This window comes from Ailuropoda melanoleuca, chromosome 1 (genome assembly GCF_002007445.2).
Source record: "Ailuropoda melanoleuca isolate Jingjing chromosome 1, ASM200744v2, whole genome shotgun sequence".
Classification (NCBI taxonomy): Eukaryota; Metazoa; Chordata; class Mammalia; order Carnivora; family Ursidae; genus Ailuropoda; species Ailuropoda melanoleuca.
In genome coordinates this window covers 83,884,283-83,910,136 of record NC_048218.1, presented here as the reverse complement: position 1 = coordinate 83,910,136, position 25,854 = coordinate 83,884,283, and the positions used below count along the sequence as shown (strand labels likewise).

At 39.0% G+C, this 25,854-nt stretch overlaps 2 protein-coding genes across 3 annotated transcripts in view; one reads left to right on the top strand and one right to left on the bottom strand.

The window, feature by feature from the left end:
* ACTL6A (actin like 6A) overlaps positions 1–11,156 on the top strand; it is a 29,196-nt gene extending 18,040 nt beyond the window's left edge. The window contains exons 6-14 of the mRNA XM_002912449.4: positions 893–987; positions 1,288–1,394; positions 1,493–1,582; positions 3,319–3,380; positions 3,668–3,782; positions 3,926–4,006; positions 6,571–6,666; positions 9,178–9,264; positions 10,663–11,156. Coding sequence (XP_002912495.1) covers positions 893–987; positions 1,288–1,394; positions 1,493–1,582; positions 3,319–3,380; positions 3,668–3,782; positions 3,926–4,006; positions 6,571–6,666; positions 9,178–9,264; positions 10,663–10,743 — 814 coding nt within the window. The 3' untranslated portion in view covers positions 10,744–11,156. The remainder of the gene's footprint in view (positions 1–892; positions 988–1,287; positions 1,395–1,492; positions 1,583–3,318; positions 3,381–3,667; positions 3,783–3,925; positions 4,007–6,570; positions 6,667–9,177; positions 9,265–10,662) is intronic.
* A 338-nt stretch (positions 11,157–11,494) lies between these two features.
* MRPL47 (mitochondrial ribosomal protein L47) overlaps positions 11,495–25,854 on the bottom strand; it is a 28,055-nt gene continuing 13,695 nt past the window's right edge. For both annotated transcript variants that reach the window (XM_002912450.4, XM_034662523.1), the window contains 4 exons: positions 21,084–21,180; positions 16,119–16,249; positions 14,175–14,270; positions 11,495–11,724 (listed from right to left, as the gene is read on the bottom strand). In XM_002912450.4, the coding sequence (XP_002912496.2) occupies positions 11,592–11,724; positions 14,175–14,270; positions 16,119–16,249; positions 21,084–21,180 (457 nt within the window). In that variant the 3' untranslated portion in view covers positions 11,495–11,591. The remainder of the gene's footprint in view (positions 11,725–14,174; positions 14,271–16,118; positions 16,250–21,083; positions 21,181–25,854) is intronic.

Sequence of the window (25,854 nt, the reverse complement as noted above, 5' to 3'; positions counted from 1 at the left end):
ACTTCCCACATGTTCCTGTATCTTCCCTGTGTTTTCCTCCATAGCTTACGTTTGGATTTCCCCAGGGTTGGTTAGGTGGTCTCTCTGTTACACCCCCGGGCCACTGTCAGCTGTTCTTTTCACAGCATTACTGATCTCTACTAAACAGGATATACTTCAGGGCAGAGTATGTTTCAGGGCACTTTTTTGTGCCCTCTGTGCTTGGCAATGCCAGGGCCAGACTGACTATCTTCCTTTATTCAGTACCATACTCGACACTAGGCACGTAATAGATGCTCAGTAGATATTTGATGACCAAGTGAATGGCCCTACTCCTACGTGTTGTTTTATGAGGTTCATGTGACGCAGGCCCTCTGCAGCACAGAGCTGTGGGAGATGGGATCTGCCAGTATTTGTTGGCTGTTGAATCCACCTGGAGTAGCTTTCCCATTGAGTTGTGGGAACTGCCAGTCAGCTCCCACACTGCTGAAATGGTTTTTCTTTAATCCTGTGTGGGCAGTGGTTTTAGTTCCTAGCTCAAATGCCACAGTCTCCCGCCGTTCTTAACGAGTTTCTATAGATTTTGTTAAATATAAGTCCTTTCTTCTGTCTCCAGAGACTTTTGACTGTGCTAATTTTGACCAGTTTAATAGATGTCTCTCTGGGATAAAGGTTTCCCCAACTTCCTCTCACCATCATTTTGGAAGTCCTGCCTGTTGTCGTTAGTCTTTAAGCCAGTTATTTGACACCAGTTTTCATCCCTGGGTTAACTTTAACACATTTTAAGCCAGAATCACATATTTAAAGAATGTTAAATACACATATTTAAGAATGCCTTAATAAAACTTTCCCTTTACAATAAGCATTACTTTAGGAGGCTTGATGCTTTCTTTTCCTTAATGCTTTAAACTAGATTTGCTAATGGTCGTTCTACTGGGCTTATTTTGGACAGTGGAGCCACTCATACCACTGCAATTCCAGTTCACGATGGCTATGTCCTTCAGCAAGGTAAATGGATTTAATGAGGGTACGCTAAGATGATGTTCACTGTCACGAAGAGTAGATAACAGAGCGGTGAATTGGACCATCACATCATATCAGCTTCCAAATAATGTCTCTTTTTTAAGAGTTTTTTAAAAAATCTTTATCATGTATATTTAAAACTGATGCATGGCTTCATTCATGCTTAGAGGGATAACTCAGTTAATTCTACTTGAAAAAATTATTCATATATATATACACAGAAGAATTTGTCTTAAGGAGCTTGGATTTAATGCTGTCTTAGCCTTGTTTAATCTGTTTTCATAGGCATTGTGAAATCCCCTCTTGCTGGAGACTTCATTACTATGCAATGCAGAGAACTCTTCCAAGAAATGAATATAGAACTGATTCCTCCATATATGATTGCATCAAAAGTAAGTGATGCTCGAATTTTCTCTTTGGAATTTTTCTCCCAACTCCCCATCCCCATGTTGCGAACTCTGTTAACCTATCACATGCTTTTGGTACTCAGGAAGCTGTTCGTGAAGGATCTCCAGCGAATTGGAAAAGAAAAGAGAAGTTGCCACAGGTTACAAGGTCTTGGCACAATTACATGTGTAATGTAAGTACCCTTATTCTCTTTATGAAACTGTTTTTTTTTTTTTAAGATTTTATTTATTTATTTGAGAGAGAGAGAGACAAATAGTGACAGAGATAACGAGAGAGAGCACAGCAAGCAGGGAGGAGAGGGAGAAGCAGGCTCCCACTGAGCAGGGACGGAACCTGATGTGGGGCTCGATCCCAGGACCCTGGGATAATGACCTGAGCTGGAGGCAGACACTTAACTGAGTGAGCCACCCAGGCACCCCATCTTTATGAAACTATTATAGGCTCTAAGATTTTTAATAGAAAGTGAGCAGTTTATATTTGTTTTCAAGATTTTTTTTATTTGAGAGAGAGAGACAGCATGAGTCGGGGGAGGGGCAGAGGGAGAGGGCAGAAGGAGAAGCAGGCTCCCCTGCTAAGTGCAGGGCCCAATTCGGGGCTCATTCCCAGGACCCTGAGATCGTGACGTGAGCTGAAGTTGGTCGCTTAACCGACTGAGCCACCCAGGCACCCTGAGCACTTTATAGTTTTAATGGTATTTTAGAAACAAAAATAATAGTTTATTTTGAGAGGGAAGGGGTGCTTTTCATATTTGTCAAATTATCTCAACAAACTACTATGTTCATTTGGATTACAATGATAAGACCTGGAAGGAACTTCGGTTGTGGAGTAAAAACAAACATGCTATTCTGTACATTTTTTGTCTAAGATAATGGTTTTAGTCTGTAGAGACCTGCTAGTATGGCTCAGTTATGTTCTCTCTCTCTCTCTCTCTTTTTTTTTTTTTAAGATATTATTTATTTGCCAGAGAGAGAGAGTACAAGCAGGGGGAGCAGCAGGCAGATGGAGAAGCAGGCTCCCCATTGAGCAAGGAGCCCAATGCAGGACTTGATCCCAGGACCCATGAGCCAAAGGCAGATGCTTAACTGACTGAGCCACCCAGGCGTCCCTATCTTCTCTTTTTTAACATCAGTCAGCCATATTTTAAAAAAAGTGTCATTATTCCTAGTAAGGAGCCAGTAAGATTCTCTTTACTATAAAAATCCGTCTCTGAACATCTAACTTAAAGGAAGATAGGTTAGTAAAACCTCTTACACCACAGATGTATATTCATTTCTAACAGTAAAAGGATATGAAAGTCATAATTTACTGTGTCAGGGAGGTATCCTCTCTGATACTCTTTTTGCTAAAGATAAAGATTTTTTGTGGGTGTTCAATAGAAGGAAAAATTGTGAAGATGATTAACAGTTTTGCCTAGATATTAGATTTTTCCTTAGCAGCCCAGAGATTGTCTGTATTTCGTAGCAAAATTTTTAATTATTTTATACTACGTGCAGTCATTAAAAATTACATAAGATGCCATGTATGTGCGATGTATACATATTCAGATAATGACATCTGGCTTCTAAGTCTAGGATTATTTTTAAGGAAAAAAGAGTGTTCTGAAACCAGTTTTGTTATGCAGGACAGGTACAGGGGTTCCCGATGTTTTTATTTCATCATTGTTCTGTAATTATTGTTAACTTAAATGTGGTATAATATAGTTTCTAATGCAAATGTTTAGAATTGGGTTTCTTGATACTCTGAATACTTGCTGGATAGACTTATATCCTTGAAATGACTTTGCCATCCAGGAACATGGTCCAGTTTCATTAAGAAAAGTATTTTAAATATAATATTACAAAAGTATAGATTGCAACAAATCTCCATGACCTTGTTTCTTAAAAACTTTTTTTTTTTTTTAATCCATAGTGTGTTATCCAGGACTTTCAAGCTTCAGTACTTCAAGTATCAGATTCAACTTATGACGAACAGTATGTTTTCTTATCTACAAGATTTATAATAGCTCATTAAAACCTTCATACTAATCTTCTAAACACTGAATACTTCATAAATGAAGAAAGAAATTGATTTGTTTAGTTAAAGAATTGCAAAATATACTTAACTGGTCTAAAGGTAAAAAGTTATGGTAAGAAACACTGACTAACATTATAAAAGAAAGATATTCTCACTCTGTTTTCTTACAAGTTGATGATTTCTTAGTTTATCATTTTGAGCAGGATTTTTGTCTTTTGTTGAATGTTGTTTGATCTGTTTTCAGAGTAGCTGCACAGATGCCAACTGTTCATTACGAATTCCCCAATGGGTACAACTGTGACTTCGGAGCAGAGCGGTTAAAGATTCCTGAAGGATTATTTGACCCTTCCAATGTAAAGGTCTGAAAGCTTGTCTCATAATTAGCTTGGCTTCTCCCATATATGTGAAGATCTGTGTAATTATCAACCCTAAATAAGACTGACTAGATATTTTTGGGTGTGTTGAATTCTTCTGTTGACTGCTCATTTTTATTTTGTTGTAGGGGTTATCAGGAAATACAATGCTGGGAGTCAGTCACGTGGTCACGACAAGTGTTGGAATGTGCGATATTGATATCAGACCAGTAAGTGTCAGCCTCCTGCTTACAGTATAAAGGTATTTTTTAGGGTAAGGAAGTGCTCCCAGATCAGTATTTTAAGTTGTCAACTTTGGCCATTGACTTTAAAGTCCATTTTAGAATATGTAAAATCATGAAGTACTAGAAAAGGAAAAATGCAAAACTCTAGAGCTATGGTGTCCAGTGTGGAAGCTACCAGCCACATGTGACAATTTAAATAAGTAGAAATTTAAAATCCCATTTTTCAGTTGCACTAGCCACATTGTAAATGCAGCTAACGGCTACTATTTGACAGTGCAGATAGGAAACGTTTCTGTCATCACTGAAAGTTCTTTCAGACATTGCTCTTCTAGAGATTTCCTAAAACGCGACAAACCAAAATATATATCATTGATGATTTTTCTTGTATAGTTTTTCTACTTTTATTGTTCAGGAAGGTATGGGTTTAAATTATGTAACTTTCACATGGAGTTTAGAGAATCAACCTCCATATTTTTTGTGCTTTCCCAAGTTTTAAATACTAACTCCATATATACATACTAATTATTAGATTGATCATATTTAAACCCTAGATTCAAGGGCATCTGCGTGGCTCAGTCAGTTAAGCGTCTGCCTTCTGCTCAGTTTGTAATCCTGGGGTCCTGGGATTGAGCCCTGGCTTGGGCTCCCTGGGAGCGGGGAGTCGGCCTCTCCCTCTGCCTCTCCCCCTGCTCGTGCTTGCTCGCTCATTCTCTCTCTCTAATAAATAAAATTTTTAAAAATCTTAAAAACATTAGGGGCGCCTGGGTGGCTTAGGCGGTTAAGCATCTGCCTTCGGCTCAGGTCATGGTCCAGGGTCCTGGGATCGAGCCCTGCATCGGGCTCCCTGCTCTGCTGGGAGCCTGCTTCTTCCTCTCCCATTCTCCCTGCTTGTGTTCCCTCTCTCGCTGGCTGTCTCTCTCTCTGTCAAATAAATAAATAAAATCTTTAAAAAAAAAAAATCTTAAAAAAATTAAAAAATAATCCCTAGATCCAGTTTGTAGCCAACATACTCTCTTAAAAATTGAGTTAATTCATTTGCTTAGAAGCATAGTGCTGGTAGCTAGGGATGTATGAAAAACATGTTCAAAAAAAGACTTTTGGGTGGCTATGAAAAATGTTCTTTATTTCAGCTAGCCACCTAGCAGGCATGAGCTGGTTCTAGGACAATAGGGATGTAAGTATGGAATTTTTTTAGCACAAACTCAGGGCCACTTTAAGGGAAGGCAATTGAATTGAATTATACTTATTATAAGAGTGTGATAACTTTTTATTTTTAGTGAGATTTCTCCCTTAGTTAACTAATGTTGATTGCAGAGGACATGCTTCTATATTCCATTTTCTTTTAAAAGTTAGATGATTTAGACATTTGGAGTAAATTTTTAAAATATGAACTTAGCCACTAAAAAAGCATACAGGCTGACATGCATGTTAACTAAAGAAATTCAAATAAAAACTTAAAAAAAAAAAAAGGCAGGGTGACATTTTGCTTTCTGATACATACATGCAAATTATAGGTAAATATACTCCTTGTAAGTGGAGAGTTGTTTTTGTTTGGGAGAGGAATCAGCATGCTGATTTTGAAAAAGTTCCCCGTGTGGTCTGATACAAACCCCTGCAAGAGAAAGGTAGCAGTCATTTTGGCCAGGGATATTACGATTATGCATTGTCTGTCAGAGTCACTAAATAATCTTCATTGTCTTTGTTTAAATACTGTAACTTCTAGATGGTCCTTCCAAGATGAAGGTATAAAATAAACCTCGAACTAAATATTGGCAGCTATCTGCCAAAAAAATTATGTTTGGGTTTTAGTTTTGGAGTAATTGCTTTAAGTTAGTGCTTCTTAAACTTTAATGCACATTAAATCATCTGGAGGTTGTTGTTGGGTTTTTTTTTTTTTTTTTTTTTTTTTTTTAAAGAGGGAGCATGCAAGTGGGGAAAGGGGCAGAGGGAGGGAATCTTCAAGCAGACTCCCCACTGAGTTCAGAACCCCCAGTGCAGGGCTTGAGCCCATGAGCCATGAGGTCATGACAGGAGCCAAAACCAAGAGTTTGATGCTCAACCGACTGAGCCATCCAGGCGCCCCAGAATCATCTGGAGTTTTAAACAAACTAACAAAACCTTTGCCTGGGCCCCATCCCCAGATTTTTATTTAATTGCCTCCAGCATTGATGTTTTATAAATTCCCTAAATGAATTGAATGTGCATCGAGGATTGAGAACCACTGGATTAAGATACTAGGTCTATACAGAAGTAAAAAAATTAAAAAAGAAAGGGAAAATTGTAGAGGATGACATAGTTTTAGTTGTAGTGTATCTAAAACTGTTGGAAACAGGGGCACCTGGGTGGCTCAGTTGGTTAAGCGTCTGCTTTTGGCTTGGGTCATACTCCCAGGGTCCTGGGATCAAGCCCCGCATTGGGCTCCCTGCTCAGGAGGGGTCTTTGTTTCCCTCTCCCTCTGTGTTCTCTCTCTCAAGTAAATAAATAAAATCTTTAAAAAAACCCCCAAAAACCAGAAACACTTGGAACTAACTTATTTTTTTTTATCCTAGGGTCTCTATGGAAGTGTTATAGTGGCAGGAGGAAACACGCTAATACAGAGCTTTACTGACAGGTTGAATAGAGAGCTCTCTCAGAAAACTCCCCCAGTAAGTTTTGTTTGTTCTTTAGTGGTATTCTTCAGTCATGTGTCCTCATCGCTGGTGTAATCTTACAGATAAGGTTTTTCAGTAGTAGATTGATATTTTGTGTGTGCCTAATACAGTATTACATAAAAAAGGTTAATAGCCCTTGTCAAATAAATTTTCATAGATGACATCTTTTCATAGATGACTCTTGTACTATTTGTATCTTTTATTCATTGATTCCATATTTAAGTACCTATAGTCTGCTAGGCACTAGGGATATAAACTATAGTCCCTGCCCACTAAGGGCTCAGTCAGCTAGGAGGAATAGACATGCATAAAGACTGTAACGGGCTAAGTGGTTTTAGTAGGTCATGAACCAGGCACTAGCGAACACTGTAGAGCAAGCACGTAACTCCCTCATGAAGAAACTGTCTGAGTGAATAGGAGTTCAGCTGGTTGGTAATTTATGAAAGGACATCTAGTTGGAGGAATGCCATGTGCAGGCTATGAAGGAAGATGGCGTATTCCAGTATTTCAACGTAGTTGGGTTAGTCTGTGCAGAAGTGGGAAGAGTGATACAGCTGGGAAGTAGATGGTGTATTAATTTCCTAGGGCAGCCATACAAAGTTCCACAAACTAAACTGGGTAGCTTAACACAACAGGAATTTATTCTCTGTTCTCCAAGCTAAAAGTCTGAAATCAACACGTCAGCAGGCCCTGCTTTCTCTAAGATAGAGATGAGAATTCTTTTCCCTCTTCTTAGCATCAGACCGCTTGCCAGGAATCCTTTGGTGATTACTGGTTGCAGCTCCAACACTTCAGTCTGTCTTCATTGTCATAGGGCAGTCCTCACTCGTGGGTCTATTCTCTTCATTAGAAAAACTCCTGTCCTATTGGATTCAGGGCCCACTCTGCTCCAGTATGACCTTATCTTAATTTGTATCCTAATTACGTTTGCAAAGAACCTATTACTAAATTAAGTAACATTCACAGATACCAGGGATTAGAACTTCAGCATCTCTCTTTGGGGGCCACAATTCCACCCACACAGATAGGTACCAGGTCATGTTACTATAGTGAACTTCTGGGATAAAATTTGGCAGAGGACTGCAGAGCTCCTATGTTTGTTTTAAAAAGATCACTGGGTGCACTGTGACAACTTTAAAAAGGATTTTAAAAGGATTAGAAGAATGTGGTTTGGGGAGAAGTTCTGGTACACATTGATAACAGAGTAGTAGTCATAATCTTTAGATTTTAAAACTTCTATCAAGTAGTTTTTTTTATGTTACTCTGTACTAGTTACTACATTAAAAGAAACTTATTAAGGGTTACATGGGTCCTAATTGTATCTATAGAATTTATATATTTGGTAGTCTTTTTTGTTTCTCATATAAAGGAAAATTTTATGTATGACACATTTTTATCATTGTTATTTGTTTTGTTATATTGTTATTTAAATATTGAGATAGGCACAGGATTGACACCTGACTTGTATTTACTGCATTCTTGGAGATACAGTCTTATCTGGAAAAGATCTTACTTAAGGTTCTAATCATTAGATTTGATAGGAAGTCCCAGAATAATGAGTATAGACCTGGGCTGTCCAAAGTCTGGTCAAGAGCAGTTAGGTATTATCCTTGTCATTTAGGAGGCAATTAAAAAATCAATGCAGTAACAGAAAAAAAAAGTACATTGCAATAGGTATCAACCAGTTCCTCACCTACAAGGTGTTCATCCCCCCTGCTCCCAGCACCCCCTCCCTCCCGTATCACATATTCTGCCCCCAAAACATACACATTTATTCACTGTGAAAGAGACTCAAGCTGTGTGTTCATACAAAATAATAGGAAAGTATCAACAAATTGAGAACTATCCCCAGAAACAAAGTCCTACGTAGGGGGAAAAATCTCTTGATACAGGGAGACAGGGACAGTACTGAGCCATAAACTCTCTTTGTCAAGAGAGTTCAAAATATAAACACTAATTTGGGAGGACATCAGTATGAATAAAAAAATTTAACCTGAAATCTGATGTCTGCATTTTGATTTGGAAGTGGAGGGGGGTGGAGTGACCATAGGTAGGAAGGATTAGGACAGTGTGAAGGCCTAAAAAAAGTAGTAGTGAGCAAGTTGAGGAGGATTATAGAAAGGGTGGCAGGTTGGGGTAATAATTACATCTGGTGTTGGAAGAAATGAAATAATATATGAAGCACTTAGCATAGTACCTGATTTTTCGGTAAGTGTTCAGAATGTTTGCTGTTCTAGGATATAAATTGTGAATGCCATACTTTTTAGTATGCAGCTTCCTAAGGATTATATAATTTATTATTATACATTAAAGGCCACAAAGTAGTTTAGTCAAAGTACTTTGTACAGTAATTCAACCCATGCCTATTATTAGCCTAACTGTTGCAAAATAATCATGTATAATTGGTGTTTGAAACAGTCATTAGGCAGTCATCAAAACCGAATTTTCTGAATTGAGTCATCTGTTTTGATTGTACTAATACTTATTTTTCCCTCTGTATTTTAGAGTATGCGGTTGAAGTTGATTGCAAATAATACAACAGTAGAACGGAGGTTTAGTTCATGGATTGGTGGCTCAATTCTAGCATCTTTGGTTAGTAAACTACTTTGAAAAATAGTCTTATTGAATGATTTAACTTAAGTGTACCAGTGAATATAGTAAATTTAGTAAAAAGACATTTAATTCCAGTGCATCATTTATCTTTGTAGTTTAGAACTATCAAATGAGTAGAGGACCTAATACCAGTTTCACATGTGCTAATTTAACAAAATGCTTCAGTGCCTTATCAGTGGCTATTTGTCAGCCTAATTTCAATTTCCCTTCTCAAACAGAGGTGGGAATTTACTAATTTATGCCTCTTCTCATACTCCCATTGACACTGGTCAGGACTTCTCTGTAGCACACTTTAAAATTAAATCATTCCTTCTCAGGTCCTGGTTGCTCCCTGGCCTCTTGGTGAGGTGGAGGAAATCAGGAGTTGGCTCTTGGGGCAAATGGTGGAGTCATGGTGCTGGGTTTTGCATGTTGCTTAGACAGGTGCTTGCTCTGAATCAGGAGAAAAAGTCCTTGTACTTACCTGCAACCCTAGACTCGGGAGAATTTCCTCTTCACCTCAGAGCACCGAAGTAAATGTCATGAAGTACTTACACTGAACATTTTTAAGCTAGTAAATGTCTATTTATGTATTCTATTTGTAGTCTTTTAATAGATCTTAGATCAAAATGGAATACCATGCATGAATCCACCTGGATAGAATCCATCTTAGGGAATGAATTTGTCCTACTTATAGGTTTTATTACTCATGTAGCCTCGGCTCCTTCTTCCTTGGGTCATTTTCCTCCTTTCCACCTTCTACGGTGCCTGTGTACTGTTGTGTGTGTACTTGCAAAACTATCCTAGTCCTGATGGATGAGCACTTTTGAGATCTAAATGCTGCCGTTAGTCAAGTGCTAGGATAGCTCTTCAGTTCTGTACTGGGATCAAGCCTTCCAACGACAGTTTCTCTTGTTGTTGTAAGTTGGCAGCAAGCCATCATAGCTAAACCCCCCCTTCTTCCTGTCACAGCCATTTTCTAAAGCCTCATGACAGTGTGAATAGGAAGACTTAATATTCTTTCTAAATAGTGTCTTTGAGTGTTGAGGAGGAGGGCTGGAACAGGGGAGTAATGGAGGACTATTTGGGGGAAGGGGCTTAAGGGCAAGATTGGGAGTTGTGAAAAGATATTTAAGAATTATTTCCTGGGGGCGCCTGGGTGGTGCAGTCGTTAAGTTTCTGCCTTCGGCTGAGGGCATGATCCCGGCGTTCCAGGATCGAGCCCCACATCAGGCTCCTCCACTGGGAGGCTGCTTCTTCCTCTCCCACTCCCCCTGCTTGTGTTCCCTTTCTCGCTGGCTGTCTCTGTGTAACAAATAAATAAATCTTAAAAAAAAAGAAAAAGAATTATTTCCTAATAAAAAGGCATAATATATAACTTTTCTTTCCATTTTACAGGGTACCTTTCAACAGATGTGGATTTCCAAACAAGAATACGAAGAAGGAGGGAAACAATGTGTAGAAAGGAAATGCCCTTGAAAAGAGTTCCCAGAGCTCTACCTTCCTGTGTCACCTTAAGTTTCATAGCTTTAGTATACTCAGGAAAAGAATGACCATCTTTTGTAGAATGTTTATACATTTTTGCATATTTCAATTTCCACTTAAATTTTTTAAGGCTTTAACTGGCTCTATAAATTAAGTTTGTGCTTTCCTTGAAATGCACTTATTCTTATTACAAGCATTTTATAATTTTGTATAAATGTCTATTTTCTCTAAATATTTTGCTTTCAGTAAAATGCTTTCCAACTATGTTTAGTATGTTAATTACCAGTGATTAGTAGAATTGGTTTTTATTGACTAGTAAAACTTATTGCCTATGCTTTTTATCTTAGGCTTGCAAAATTAAATAAAAATTATTAGCCATTCCAGAAATACCTTTTTGGATTATTGTTGTGTTATGACTGAACTACTTTAAGGACTAAATGTATTTATCATGATTTTGAGTGAAAGAACTGTTTATTAATAGTAATATCCACACCCCCTTCACATGCTATTAACATAATAGTAAAAATATTACCTGAATTCCAAAACGACCTTACTGCCTTTGCTATAGCAGTTGGCATCACTTTCCCACCCTGAGGTACAAGTGATGTTAAAGTCTGCTTAGATGTCAGAATTTATAGAGTGGGTGTCTGAACTTTATACCTGATTTTTAAAAAATTCTGGCAGAAGCATGATCACTTCCAGAGTTAGCATGCCATATTAACCCTTAAAAGAGTTGACAGTCATCTGACTAAAAACACAGATTTTTAATAAAATTACTTAATACATATGTACTTTTGTATATAGACAGTTATCCAAGGAAAACAAAATGGCAACTTAAGAATTCAGACATTTTGGACAAGACTTGACTTCTGGGCTTCAGAAAGATGTGGAAACTTTTTCTGAAGAAATTTTTCTTTCTTTTTCTCTAAACTTTTCTTTCTTGCTTCAATGCGGGCTCGTTTCTCAAGTCTCAATCTAGAATAACAAAAGCATAACAGCAATTTATACAAAACTCTTCCCGTTATTCAATACTATCAAAGTACGTCTAAATCAATTACTTAAAAGCCTCAGTCACACCAACCTCCATCTTACGTGTGTCATGTAGACTATTAAACTTGAATAATCACTGTAAACCTACACAAGTCAATGGATTTTTTTGTATCCTGAGATATATCCTGAGACTTTTAAGAATTCCCGAATTCCAAATAGCACTCAGTCTACCTATCATTTTCCCTACAACAGAGAGAATAAAACTATACTAAGAGATGACGCTTACGTGTAGTTAGACTCGCCACTCTCTATGTGAGTTCACTTCTACCCACCAGCATCCTGGAGCAGGAAGCGTTTGTGCCTTAGCTAAATTATTTTGACCTCTAGGGTCACTTTAGTTGATATTTTCCAGGATATTTTATTGATCACTAGGCATAAGTTTATATAAAATATAACAAGAATTAAGAGATAACGTAGTGAATAATTTAATATGCCAGTGCTGTGGGAGAGGTCATAGAAATTTGAGATAAGATCTGGGTGAAGACCAAAATAGGCGTAGATGTTTAAAAATATGATATAAGGTATTCCGTAAATTACGTATGAAGACTAAGCAAAGCTGAAATCAGATTACCCATTTTATTCATCATCTTTGCTCCAACTAAATTTTGACCATTAAAAAAATTAATAAACCCCTATGAAAGAATAAAAGTTATTCTAAGAATAGTCAGAAGATTATGCTTTACGCTCTGAAGGGAAGGCTAAAAAAGGTAGTTTCAGAAATAGAATAAATAGAACATGTATAAGGCCTGTAAGAGTGACACTGGATTCATAAATTCTCATACATTATTTTAAAAGTCAATTATAGCTTCACCTTATATGACTAAGGGACAAAAGAACCAAATGGCACATTAGGCTTGGAGAAATTGTGGAGGGAAAAAAAACAGTACAGTTGAATTTCTTCAGTTGCTTAGAATCTGAACTGGGCCTTAAAATGTGAATGATGGAGGGATTTTAGACCTGTAGATAAAGGAGCAACAAAAGGAAAATGAACAGACTCTTCAGGAAATAAGGAGAGAGAGGTCTTTTATGAAGGATACGTGGCTAATAGTTGTGGAAAACACTGGGTGGGAAGGAGTGGGGATCTGTTCTGTAGACGAAGCCACAGATTTTTGAACAGCACTAATGTGGTAAGAAGGTCTGAGGAAAATAAGCCAGGAAGCAATATTTGAATGGACTGGAGTGAGGAAGATGTTCAGTAATTCATTTTGATGAAGAGGGAACGCACAGGGCAGAGATGAGCGCAGAGGACAGATCCTGGAGACCTGCAGGAAGGATTACATCAAGGACTGACTGCATCTAGAGCACTGATGATGAGAAGGACCAATGCTGCTTAATGCCCATGTAGAAGGGATGTACTACATAAAAGGGTTCGGGACCTAATTCTGGTGGTGGTCCCCCTACCCCTGCCCTCCTACCAAGCAATTCTCAGACACTAGCAGAATGTCTGAGACTTCAACTTAATTCTGACACTGTCTCCATGGAAACTGTGTCAGAGGTCCTTGCCTGTGCTCAGCAACCCGCTACAGACTGGAAGGTCCCACAATTTCCTCCTTGAACTTCAGATGCCAGTTCCCAGTCCAGGTTACAATCTGTACTTCTGACAGGCTGGCTATAAATCGGAGGTTCCAAAGACCCCTCCTTAAGTACGATTAATTTGCTGGAGTTGCTCACAGAATTCAGGAAACCCCTTTACTCACTAGATTACTGACTTATTATAAAAGGATATAAACTCAGAGCAATCAGAAAAGGTGCACAGGGCAGAGACTGGGGCGTCCCACTCTCCTCCAAACTCCAGGTGCTGCTCACCAACAGGGAAGCTCTCTGAACTTGAACCCTGTCCTCTTGGGTTTTTATGGAGGATTCATTACCTAGGCATGGCTGATTAATCACTGGCCACTGGCACCTGATTCACCTCCAGCCCCTTTCCTGTCTCCAGAAATCAGGGAGTGGAACTGCAAGTTTCAACCATCTATGCAGAGCTGGTTCTTCTAGAAACTAGGCCCCATCATTAGGTGCTCCCCAAAAGTTACACCATTAACAAAAGATGCGCCCCCTCGCCCTAGCCCCTTTTCATGCAATAACATGAGCTCATATGTTACGCAACTAAAGTATTTGGACCTTCCTTTTCACATTACAGAGGGATTTAATCATGTACTTACATACAGACTGATGAACAGAAAGGCAATACAAATTTTTGAGAGGATATACCCTAGAAGCTATTTCTGGATAGTGAGATTATGGAAGACTTGAATTTCATCTTTTCTACCTGATTCTTGTATTTTTTTCCACAATGTACATGCATGACTTATGTAAAAGCTTAACCTGTGTCATCTAACATAAAGATAAGCCTTGTTATCAAGGGTATTTGTGCTCACCTGACAAAACGTTCCACGTAGGGCATCGCAAAGAATCGCTTCCTATTGTATCTTTTATTTAGGTACCAAGGTATAGGCCACTGCTTGAATTTGTGCCTGCCAAGAAAACAAAAAGATACTGCCTTAATAGAAAATATTTAATATATTTTTCACTTTTTACAGAGTTTTAGCCATCTTTGAGCTAAATATATTTTCAATAAAATGAGATGTAACTGGCTTTTTTTTTTGTAACTGGCTTTTAAAAGATTTTACAGGGGCACGTGGGTGGTTCAGTCGGTTAAAGGTACGACTCTTTATTTCGCCCCAGGTCATGATCTGAGGGTCGTGAGATCAAGCCCTGCGTCGTGCTCTGCGCTGAGCACAGGGCCTGCTTAGGATTCTCTTTCCTTCTGCCCCTCCCCCTGCAAGAATATTAATATAATTAATATAATATAATATGCCACATGTTCTTTCTGACAGAAAAAAAACCTTAGATGAAATGTTTTTAAGAAGGAGCTCTGCATTTAAAAGGCTATCTTAAATATTTTAACATGCAATAGCAAATGAGGAAAAAGGCACTGGAATTACAATGTTTGAGTTAATAGGCTACATTGGAAAGATGATATAATTGCTTTGTTCACTACTTTGTTTAGCTCTGGAAAAGTTTAAAAGCAAAATTTTAAAAATCTGGAAGAGAACAGCACTCACCCAGATTCTAATACTGACACAGATCCTATCCTTTATCCTCACCCTTTCCTAATTGACCTCAACTGGATTAATCCAAATAAAAATTAGTAAAAAAATAACATGAAGTTTCTAGTTAGACGTTCTGGTAATTAATTTCTCTCTTTCCTGTACTGGATTACACAGTTACAGACATACAGCTACTCCCCTACAGTTGGCTCCAAGCAGCCCCATTACTGCAAACTCCATTAAAAGAGCCTATCTAATGAGTAAGCACTATTACGTGGTTTAATTTCAAGAGTACAGAAAAGGTCTCCAATCACCCACAATGCCTTCCTCATTTTGTTGACTGATGTTTAAAATTCTACTAAGTATGCTCCCTTTTAGCAGCTCAATCCAAATGTCAATAAGGTCCTGAAGAGACAGACTACACTGGGTCTTCTCAATTATTTACACCTCAGTTTGAATGTTTATTATCAGATCCTTTCCCAAGGTCTGAAAGAACTTTAAGAACTAGAGGGACAAAAAGTGGAAAGATGTAATGAAAATATACTGTTTTATTATTTGGACTAGGGCTTATCCTGATGGCAATGGGAGCAAACACTGAAACGGATTTATGTGGACTTATTCCTCGAGAACTTTTTTTTTTTTTTTTTTGAGAATTTTTTAAATCTAAGGGGTGCCTGGGTGGTGGCTCAGCCGTTAAGCATCTGCTTTCGGCTCAGGTGATGATCCCAGGGTCCTGGGACTGAGCCCCGCACTGGGCTCCCTGCTTGGCGGGAAGCCTGCTTCTCCCTCTCACACTCCCCTTGCTTGTGTTCCCTCTCTTGCTGTCTCTCTCTGTCAAATAAATAAATAAAATCTTAAAAAAATTTTTTTTTTAAATCTCAGGTTCTTAATGAGCAGGTATGTGTCCTAAAATGAGCTTCATGGTATTTATAATCCTTTGAAATTATACATGCACATGTACATTTTTCTAGGGAAAGGATCTACGACTTTACTCAAATTCTCAGAAAGTCATATGACTGACATAGGATTAGGAACTACCATTATAAAGAACCTACAAATAACTGAATCATGAGAATGGGGTGCCTGAACTACCATATAATGCTACTTTCATTCCTATCTTGGGGAGCTAAAGGGGCCTGGGGACCTGTTTACATTAGATACATCTATCATATATTTCATATGGTGAGTGTTTTTGTAAAAGATACTGGACAGGAGAATAAGGCATGAGACTGCCACTCTCATCTTAGAAAAATCACAGTGGAAACTATGTACCAGATGATTCTTCCAAAGATGTCTCTTCTCCAAGCACCAGGTCTAGCTTTTTCTTGACCAGTTTGAAGAAGTCTTAAAGCATCTTCTCTTTCCTGTACAACCTTATCTAATGCATCCATGGAATCTATTACCTGGTAAGAGAAGAAGAAGATACAATTTCAACAATCACCTACAACAAATACCAAAAAAAAAAAAAAAAAAAAAAAAAGATAGAGAGAGAGAGAACATATAAAGACAACGGTACAGAAAACCTTAATGCATATTTCTGTCAAAGACCCATTCTGTCAAATATTTCCTAAAAATCTTTTTGGCACACGTATGCATACATGGGTGTTTATAATACCACTTTTTGTAAAAAAACAAAAAACGCCCCAGAAGTTAAGTTTCATTTAAATGAAAATCTACTTAGCTCAGATTTCCATATATATGTACTAGTTTTGTTTGGTCTGGGTTACACTTGCAGAGATTCCTTATGGAGGCCCCAACTGACTCCTGTTATTTCAAAACTCAATGAACTAGTAAGTGATAACAGTTTGCTACTTTTTAACAATAAAACCCATGTTTTGGCCTCAACTAATCAGTGTGCCTAAGCACACAGACACTGATGTTTTGACCTAACTGGCAGCTGCTACCATTACAGAGAATGGAATATCAGTCTACCCTGATCCTAATCTCCAAAGATCCATCCAGATGCAAGAAGATCCTATTAGGACCTCTATTTATTATCTCTTTCTTTTAACATTTCTATTGAGTTTTATAATGCATATAATAATATATTGGTAAGGCAATATTTTTTTATAAATATTCACATTTGGGGACTATAATGACAGATGGGCTAAATTTTTTCATAGCTCTAAATACTGAGAGGCATTTTTAGCTGGTTATATATATTATCTGTGAGCATCATAAATAGAAATATTGTATATACACATTTGTTTCTTAAAAGAGCTCTCAAAAATGGGGGAGGCATAGAGAGATTAGATTATAATCTTCCAGGGACACCTACCTGAGTGGCTCAGTCGATTAAGCATCTGATTCTTGGTTTCGGCTCAGGTCATGATCTCGGGGTCATGAGATCGAGCCCCACATTGGGCTCCATACTGGGTGTGGAGCCTACTTAAGATTCTCTCTCCCTCTCCCCCTCTGCCACACACCTCACATTCACACTCAAAAAAAAAAAAAAAAAAAAAAAAAAAAAAAAAAAAAGATAGTCCTCCAGGTAGCTGCGGGACCCAAAAGAGATATGAAAGCCACAAATTTAGATGGACTACCTCATAACCCGTACAGTCAGCTCGCACTCAGTGCTGCTATCCTCCCTTCTTCAATCAGAGCCACACTGAGCATGTACTTCTTAATTATATGAACTTCTACAAAATCTTTGAGAAATAAAAGATGGGTGAGAATGGCGAATCCTATTTTGAAGACAGACAAACTTAGAAGAGTGAAGACACCAGACTGGTTGGGGCCTAATATGAAGCTGTGTAGCCCTTAGGAACTTAGTGGGCCTGGCTGTAAACTGGCTACATTAGAGTTCTCCCACGCAAGGTTACTTCTGGGGCTCCTAACTGAAATGTAATGTTAGCTCACCAAGACAGTAAATGGCTACCCAGTCCACAGAGTTAACATCCGATTACTCATGTTCAAGCCACCAGATAAGAAGGAAAATCACCTTATTCAAAACAAGCCAACCTCAAAGAGCTTTCTTTCCTTTCTAGTTTAACTATTCCAGAGCCAAGAGTGTCCCTACACACTTCGAAATCTTCAGTTTATATCTTAAATTGGGAATAATTCTTTTTAAATATTTTTCTTGGTAAGTTTTCCTTAGTAGTACATCACAAAACACTGAGAAGACTCCATACATTTGAGGCTTAAAAAAAATTATTGCTTTCAGCTCATCTGGAGAAAACGTTCATTAGTTTTGGATTCTACTTATTCGGAAAGTGGAATACATAGGACCTATGGGGATAAAGTTCACTTCTGAAATATATATTTTTTAAAACAGGGAGAAGGGATAATCTATTACTGAAGTTTAAAAATCTTAGAACAAGCAAAAGCTTCTTCACCAAATAATGTGCTATTTATAACCGGCCAATGCACTTTTATTAAGAATCTCTAAAACAGGAACACCTGGGTGGCTCAGTCAGTTAAGCGTCTGCTTTGGCTCAGGTCATGATCCCAGAGTCCTGGGATCGAGTCCCACATCGGGATCCTTGCTCAGCAGGGACCCTGCTTCTCCCTCTGCCTGCCACTCCCCCTGCTTGTGCTTGCTCACTCTCCGATAAATAAATAAATAAAATCTTAAAAAAAAATCTCTAAAGCATAACTTTCCTTAATAGCAGAATTAGCAAATATACCTGAAAATAAAATCTCAATACTTTACAAATGTTGTGTAGCAACGAGGACACCTACCACACAGATCTTAGTTTCTAAATACATCACTCTCCACTAAAAGGAATGAGGGTATTCCTCTGTGAAATGGCCGATTCCAGGGCTGGGCAGGAAAAGTACAAAGCGAATCCAAACAACTTGCTGTGCTTCATGAAAGAATGATGAGAACACAGGGCCAGCCTGAAGGAACCCACACTGGCCATTAAGTCTGGAATGATGGGATTAAAGAATTATAACTCACTGAATAAAACTGGAATCCAGGAGTCCACAGTGATAGGGAAGAAGGAAGAAACAGAAGAGAAAACCATTCCTTACAGAAAAAGCTAACCAATAAATGAAGAATGAATTGTGGGATGAGAAAACCACCATTTAGCAAACATCATAGCAATAACTGATCAACAGATGCTAAAACTAGTAAGCGCAAGTTTGAGGAATTACAGGACATTTATATGATCTCAATACAAAGAAAAATTACTAACTATATGCACAGTGGAGAGACCTGGCAGATACCACACTAAAAAAATCATTAATGTCAATACCAGTAACAGAAAAAATCCCCATCCTGTGCCTAATATCATGCACTGTGAAGAAAACAGTATCACCTCCATGACATTTCTGCCAATCATCATGGCCGTAAGGAGAAACATTGTACAAACCCAAACTGGCCTATGTTCTTCAAAAACGTCAATGTCCCGACACACAAAGAAAGACTGAGCATCCAGATCAAAGGAGACTAAAGAGAACAACTGAAAACAAATGATCCAGGATTTTCTTTCGCTGTGAAGGATGTTGTTAGGGTAACTGATGAAAGAGATCTGCAGATTAGATAACAGTACTGCATTAGTGTTAATTTCCTGATTTTGGAAATTGTACAATAGTTATATAAGGGAATATCCTTGTTTTTCGAGCAACATATACTTAATTATTTATGTATATAACTTACTCTTAAACTTCTGAAGAAAAAAAATGTGTTATTTAGAGAAGGAGGCAGAGAAGGAGAAAGCAAATGTGGTAAAATACTCACTGGGGGAAACTGGGTGAAAGGTACCTCTGTACCATTCTCTTAACTTTTCTGTCAGTCTCATGTCAAAATAAAGTTTAAAAAAACAAATACGCTGTAGAATTCTAAGTAGGGTAAATAACCGCTGTTACTCCCTACCTCCTCAGACTCTGCGGGGATATCAGGTCCTCCCTCTTAGAGGCGGTATGGCAGTGCCGGCCATTGAGTAGGGCGGGGAAAGGAACGCGAAGCACAGCGGAGGCCGGGCAAACAGCTGAGCTCTGTTCTCACTGGCATCTTACTTATTCTGGCACAGACACATCAACAAACAGCTGACTCGCAGGCAATCCAGGCAAAAAACCCTGAGAAATCTAACTAAATAAAACAAAAAACTTGGACATGGAAGAACTAGCTTAAATGTGTACAGCCACGAAAAAGAAAAGGCAGATCTACATATGCTGATAGGGAAAGACATCCAGGACATACTAGGTAAGTGGAAAATGCCAATGTCAGAAGAGTTTAGACAGTACAACCAAATTAGAGGATTTATTTATTGTAAATAAAAATAATTAGGCATGCTTCTACATGCAGAGAAAAATTCTGATGGATAAATAGGAAATACGTATGACTGACTACCTCTAGGAGTGGAAATAATGAACCCAAGGCATTTCTTTTTTTAAAGGTTTTATTTATTTATTTGACAGAAAGAGAGAGCAAGAGAGGGAACACAGGCAGGGGGAGTGGGAGAGGAAGAAGCAGGCTCCCAGCAGAAGAGCCTGATGTGGGGCTCGTCCCAGGACTCTGGGATCACGCCCTGAGCTGAAGGCAGACAGACGCTTAACGACTGAGCCACCCAGGCACCCCCCAAGGCATTTTTTTAAAAGTAGGCTCCATGCCCAGCATGAAGCCCAATTTGGAGCTTGAACTCACAACTCTGAGATCAAGACCTGAGCTGAGATCAGGTCAACTCAACTGACTGAGCCACCAAGGCACCCTCGGATTTTTTTTTTTTTTTTAATGATGAAGAAAACCTAATTTGAACAATAGTTGACCTGTTCACAACAATGTGAATATTCTTAACACTACTGGACTATATGTTTAAAAATGACTAAAAAGGTAAGTTTTACAGTATGTGTTTTCTACCGCAATAAAAAAAAGTATTAAAAACTTTGACCTGGTTTGTAAGGAAGTAGTTACACTGGTACTAGAAATGTAAAATGGCGCACCTACTTTAGAGAACAATTGGGCTGTTTCCTAAAACATTAAACATAAATTTACCATACGACCCAGCAATTTCACTCCTAAGTAGTATCTACCTAAGAGAAATAAAAACACATGTCCACATATCTGTTGAGGTTTGCAGCTGGGAATGGGGAGTGACTACAAATGGGCATGACACTTCATTTTGGGGTGATGGAGATGTTCTAAAATAGTGAAGGTTGCACAACTCTGTCCATTTACTAAAAACTGAACAAATTTTAAAAAAGAAATCTCTTGCCAAGAAATACAGGAACCATACACTGACATCTGTTGGCTTTTATCCCACACAACAGTCTCCAGCCTCCCAAAAATGTTACCTTTTCTAACCGCTCCGGACTCGGCATTGGCAATTTCTGCCGCTTGGCCTCCTGCTCCAGAGTTAGGAGCATGTTCCGTTCTTTCAGCAGCACATACCTATAGCAAAGAACACAAAGCTTGTGATGCTGTTCTATGGTTACATTACGGCTGTAATTTTTTTTTAAAGATTGATTTTAGAGAAACACAGAGCGAGAGAGAGCAGCTGGGGGAGGGGCGGAGGGGGCAAATCTCAAGCAGATTCCCTGCTGCATGCAGAGTCCCTCTCGGGCCTTGACTCTAGGAGCATGAGATCATGACCTGATGCGAAACCAAGAGTTGGACGTTTAACTAACTGAGCCACCTGGGTGCCTCTAAGGTTTTAATTTTAATTTAATTTTATTTATTTATTTGACAGAGAGAGACAGCCAACGAGAGAGGGAACACAAGCAGGGGGAGCGGGAGAGGAAGAAGCAGGCTCCCAGCGGAGAGGCCTGATGTGGGGCTCGATCCCAGAACGCCAGGATCATGCCCTGAGCCGAAGGCAGACGCTTAACGACTGCACCACCCAGGCACCCCCCACAAGGTTTTAATTTTTGACATCAAACTGATGATCTGTACTCAAAAGTCCTTCAGAAATCTTGATTTACAGAATATCATTATAAAGAATTATCCTTTAAACAAAGCTGTATTGATTCTTATTCATTTAATAAATTTTCCATGTGCCACATACTGTATTAAGTGCCAAGAGAGTTTACGAGAAAACGTTAAAAAAAAAAAGTCCCTACATTCCAAGTAGAGAGAGAAGATGGAAGATAAAATTATTTGGTGCCTATTATATGCCAGGCAATGTGCTAATAAGCATTTTATATGTATTACCTCATTAATTCTCACAACCCTTTGAAGTTGGGCCTATTTCCACTTTCTAAAAGAAAAAAGTACGGCTGACAGAAGTAAGCTATCGTGGGGCACACAGCTAATTCAAGATTCTAATTCTAGACTCCTTGTGTGCTTAATTCTTTTTATTTTTACTCCACTAGGCCGCCTCAGAAATTGTAATGTGATGTGGTGTATTAAGTAGTATAGACAAGTACCAGAAGAATTAAGTGGGAGAGAGGGGACACATCTCTTCTAGCTGGGATGACCAAGAAAAGCTTCAGAGAGATGGGATCTGTTAGGCCGGAAAGGAGAGCAAAGCAAACATAACCAAATGTACTGAAGTGGGGGTAGGTTTTGTGACTAAATCTGTTTGAGATTTAGAGCTGGAAGAAAGGAAAGGAAATAAATGTGGAGGGCACTGAAAATGACACAAAGGCACTCGGGTATCTTAAGCTATGGTAGAAGATGATTTTGGGGAAGGAGCTGGCAGAAGATAAATTGTCTGGTTTTACCAAAATGAATACTGTACAGCCCTGACTAGCCCTTTACCAATAACCAACAGTAACAGTGCTTTCATACAACTAATTTTTCTATTATGAATCTGAGCTGTTCTATACATATCACTTCTGATTCCAAATGAGAGGTTTTTTTCTGATTCCCAATGACAGGCTTATTCCATCCTGACACCAAATGCGTGTTGACTTTTCCAACACCACTTCTCCAGCTCTCCGAACCTGCCTGTAGAGGCAGGTTCTGCAGATTTAAGGCTTCAGCCCATCTAAGGCTCTCTCCCACTTTACATGCCAATAGCAAGTTTCAGGCCCCCAGACATTTGACTGCCAATTATAAATTGGGGTTTTAGTGGCCATTTGGGAGATCTTTCAATCTCCCCAACCTTACCTTTTTCAAAACTGAACTGGACAGCCATGGCTCTAAAATTGCCAAAATGGAATAGGACTGATTGGTATTTCAAAACTTCCAAACATTATTAGGAATCTAAAATTGCCTCTCTGCAAGATACAATTTCTAGGCTAACAGACAAACAATTAAAAAGACAAAAAGGCTTATAAGGTCTTTTCCCCTTCTATCTTCTTTGTCTCAGGATCCGCAGCAGCCACCTGTGTTCAGGCCCCACATCTGGCGCCATCCTCCTCCTCACATTCTGCACGGCCTCCCTCCAATACCCCCAGTTTCCCCATGTGAATTCTCTCATCAAACTTCCCTTTTCCTCTGAACCTTTCTTACTCTCTCCTTTCCTTTCCTGAACCTATTAAGACCTGCCCCTTTAAAGTTAAGTCTTCTGAAGATCTAAATAAACCCCACATATCTATGTTCACTGCACTAAGGCTGAAATGCAAGCCATAGTTAAAGAGTTCCCTAAAGTGACTGAGGACACCCAGAGGTTTCTGAAGAATTTAGCATGGTCATTCAAACTCACCAACCCGGTCTCTCAGATTGATAATTAGTCCATATCCACATTGGTGAGGGCGAGACCAAACACTAGATGAAACTAAGCTCAATAGAAACATCCTAAAAGGATCTAGAGAAAAAGATTCCTAACTTTTGGCAAGATGCTAGAACACTCACTGGAAATCTCCACCAAGCAATTACAGTACTTTTTCCTAAGTCTGTTGACTAGAATGAAATGCAGGCTTATACGTAAAAGCCTGGTAAATCTGTCATTACTATTCTAATAGACACCAAACTGTCTTTAAATTTTGACAATTTGGTCTTCCTTTTATATGTTGAATCCACTTGGGTAACATTAACCATATTATTTATTAATGGACTGAACCAAGATACTTCTGTTTTAGTTACAAGGACCAGGGTGGAAAGGGAAAACTATGTTCACTCCAGATTTAGTTAATTTGGCAAATGAGCTTATTTGCATCCTTAGGGGAGTCACCTAAAAGACCACTAAAATTCTTACTTTTCAACTCTTGCAAATAAGGGCCCTAAACAAAACAAAAACCCTTCTACTTTCTATTATTTCAAAGAGCCAGGACATTAAAAAAAAAAAAAAAAAAAAAGAAAGATTGTTACCAACTGAAATGCTCCAAGAGCCTCCAGCCCTCTAGCCAGCCTTTCCAATGTCTTCCTAATTCCCAATGACAGTGCTCTGAGGAGCAACAGGGGCTCTTCCCAATCTTCCCTCTTAATCAGCTCAGAGAAACCACTCTCCAGATCGGGAATGAATCTGTCTCTACTGATGTGAGAGCTATACTCTTGGTGCTCAACCCCACAGCTATAAAGCAGCCTCTGCCTCAGAGAACTGAAACAGTTCAATTAACAGGGATCTCCAAAAAACCGCACAGGTTCTTGTCTCTGAACTGATTCCAATTTGCAGGCACTTTGAGAGACACAACTCTTTCTCCTTAGTTCCCCTGCCCCTATGGGGCAGATCTCTTAGAAAAATACCATACCAGGATTCCTTTCTTCCAAAACAAGGAAATAATTCTAGAATTTGATGGTAGTATCAAAATAGCCAATTAGGTAAATTAAATGGCCCTTTGACATCTATTATTTGCTACATCTCAGAGAGCACTGTAGCTGAGTCTGGGGACACTGATCATTTGTCCCTATTGGATCAGCTATCATCCTCTTTATGAGCAAGCTCTTCAACTGACATTGGCAGAATCCACAGTGCATCTACCATCGAGATTCAAACAGATCCCTCAAAACCTGTCCCCAGTATTAATGAATAGCCATAAAGAAGTCTTAATAAAAGATCACAAGGCTCTGGGCTGCTTTAATCCCTATACTAGTCCTTGTAATACCCTTATTTCACCTGTAAGAAAACCCAATGGCCAAGGATGGTGGGTAGCCCAGGGCCTCTACGCAATAAATAACATTGTTATCCCTTGAGCCTTGTTCCTAATGGCTCCCCCCCCCCCCATGCTACTGACATCCATTCCTACTGAAAGCAGATTTTTCACTGTAACTAATCTCTGCAGTACATATTTTAGTATTCCAGCTGATAAGGAGAGCTCATCTTTTTGCTTTCACTTCCAAGAATGGGAAATACACCTGGCCAGTAATGCCTCAGGGCTACAGAGAGTCCTTCTTACTTTAACAAATGTTAAAAACTGATTAATATGATACAGTTTTCTGTAGGCTCTACTTTGTTATAATGTGTAGATGATTTGCTTCTCTGTTCCCTTTCTCAAAACTCTCCACAGGAATTCCTCACAGCATCTAACTGTTGCAACTTTGGACTTAAAGGGACATAAACTCTCCAAAGAAAAACTGCAGTTTACACAAACTTAAGTTTGATACTTATGGCACCTGAGCTTGGAACAAGGCCATTTGGATCCAGGTAGACTTCAAGACATCCTGAACTTCTCAAAATCTAAAACTAAGCACCAACGATGAGATTTTCTTGGACTTGCTGGCTACTGTTGGAAACGGGATCCCAAAATTCTCTCTTATGACTCAAACTCTATATGCTTTACTAAAAAAATGACAAACTTGACCTTATTATTTGGAAAGGTCAGGAAGATGTAACCTTTGGAACTTTAAAAAAAGCCTAGTAATGCCCCCTGCCCTTGGACATCCTAATCATCAACTTTCCTTTTTCCTCTTTGTAAGAGAGAAGGGAATGCCCTTGGGAGTACTCACCCCAAAATATGGGGACCATCATCACCCCATAAGGTATTACAACTAACAACTAGACTCTGTGGCATGAGGATTCCCCCTTGTCTCAGAGCCATTCCTGCCACCACCCCTTTAATTAAGGCTACTGAAGAAATAATAATGGAGGGGCTCCTGGGTGGCTCAGTTGGTTAATTATCTGCTTTTGGCTCAGGTCATGATCCCAGGGTCCTAGGACTGGAGCCCTGCGTCGGACTCCCTGCTCAGCGGGAAGCCTGCTTCTCCCTCTCCCGACTCTGCCTGCTTGTGTTCCCTCTCTCACTG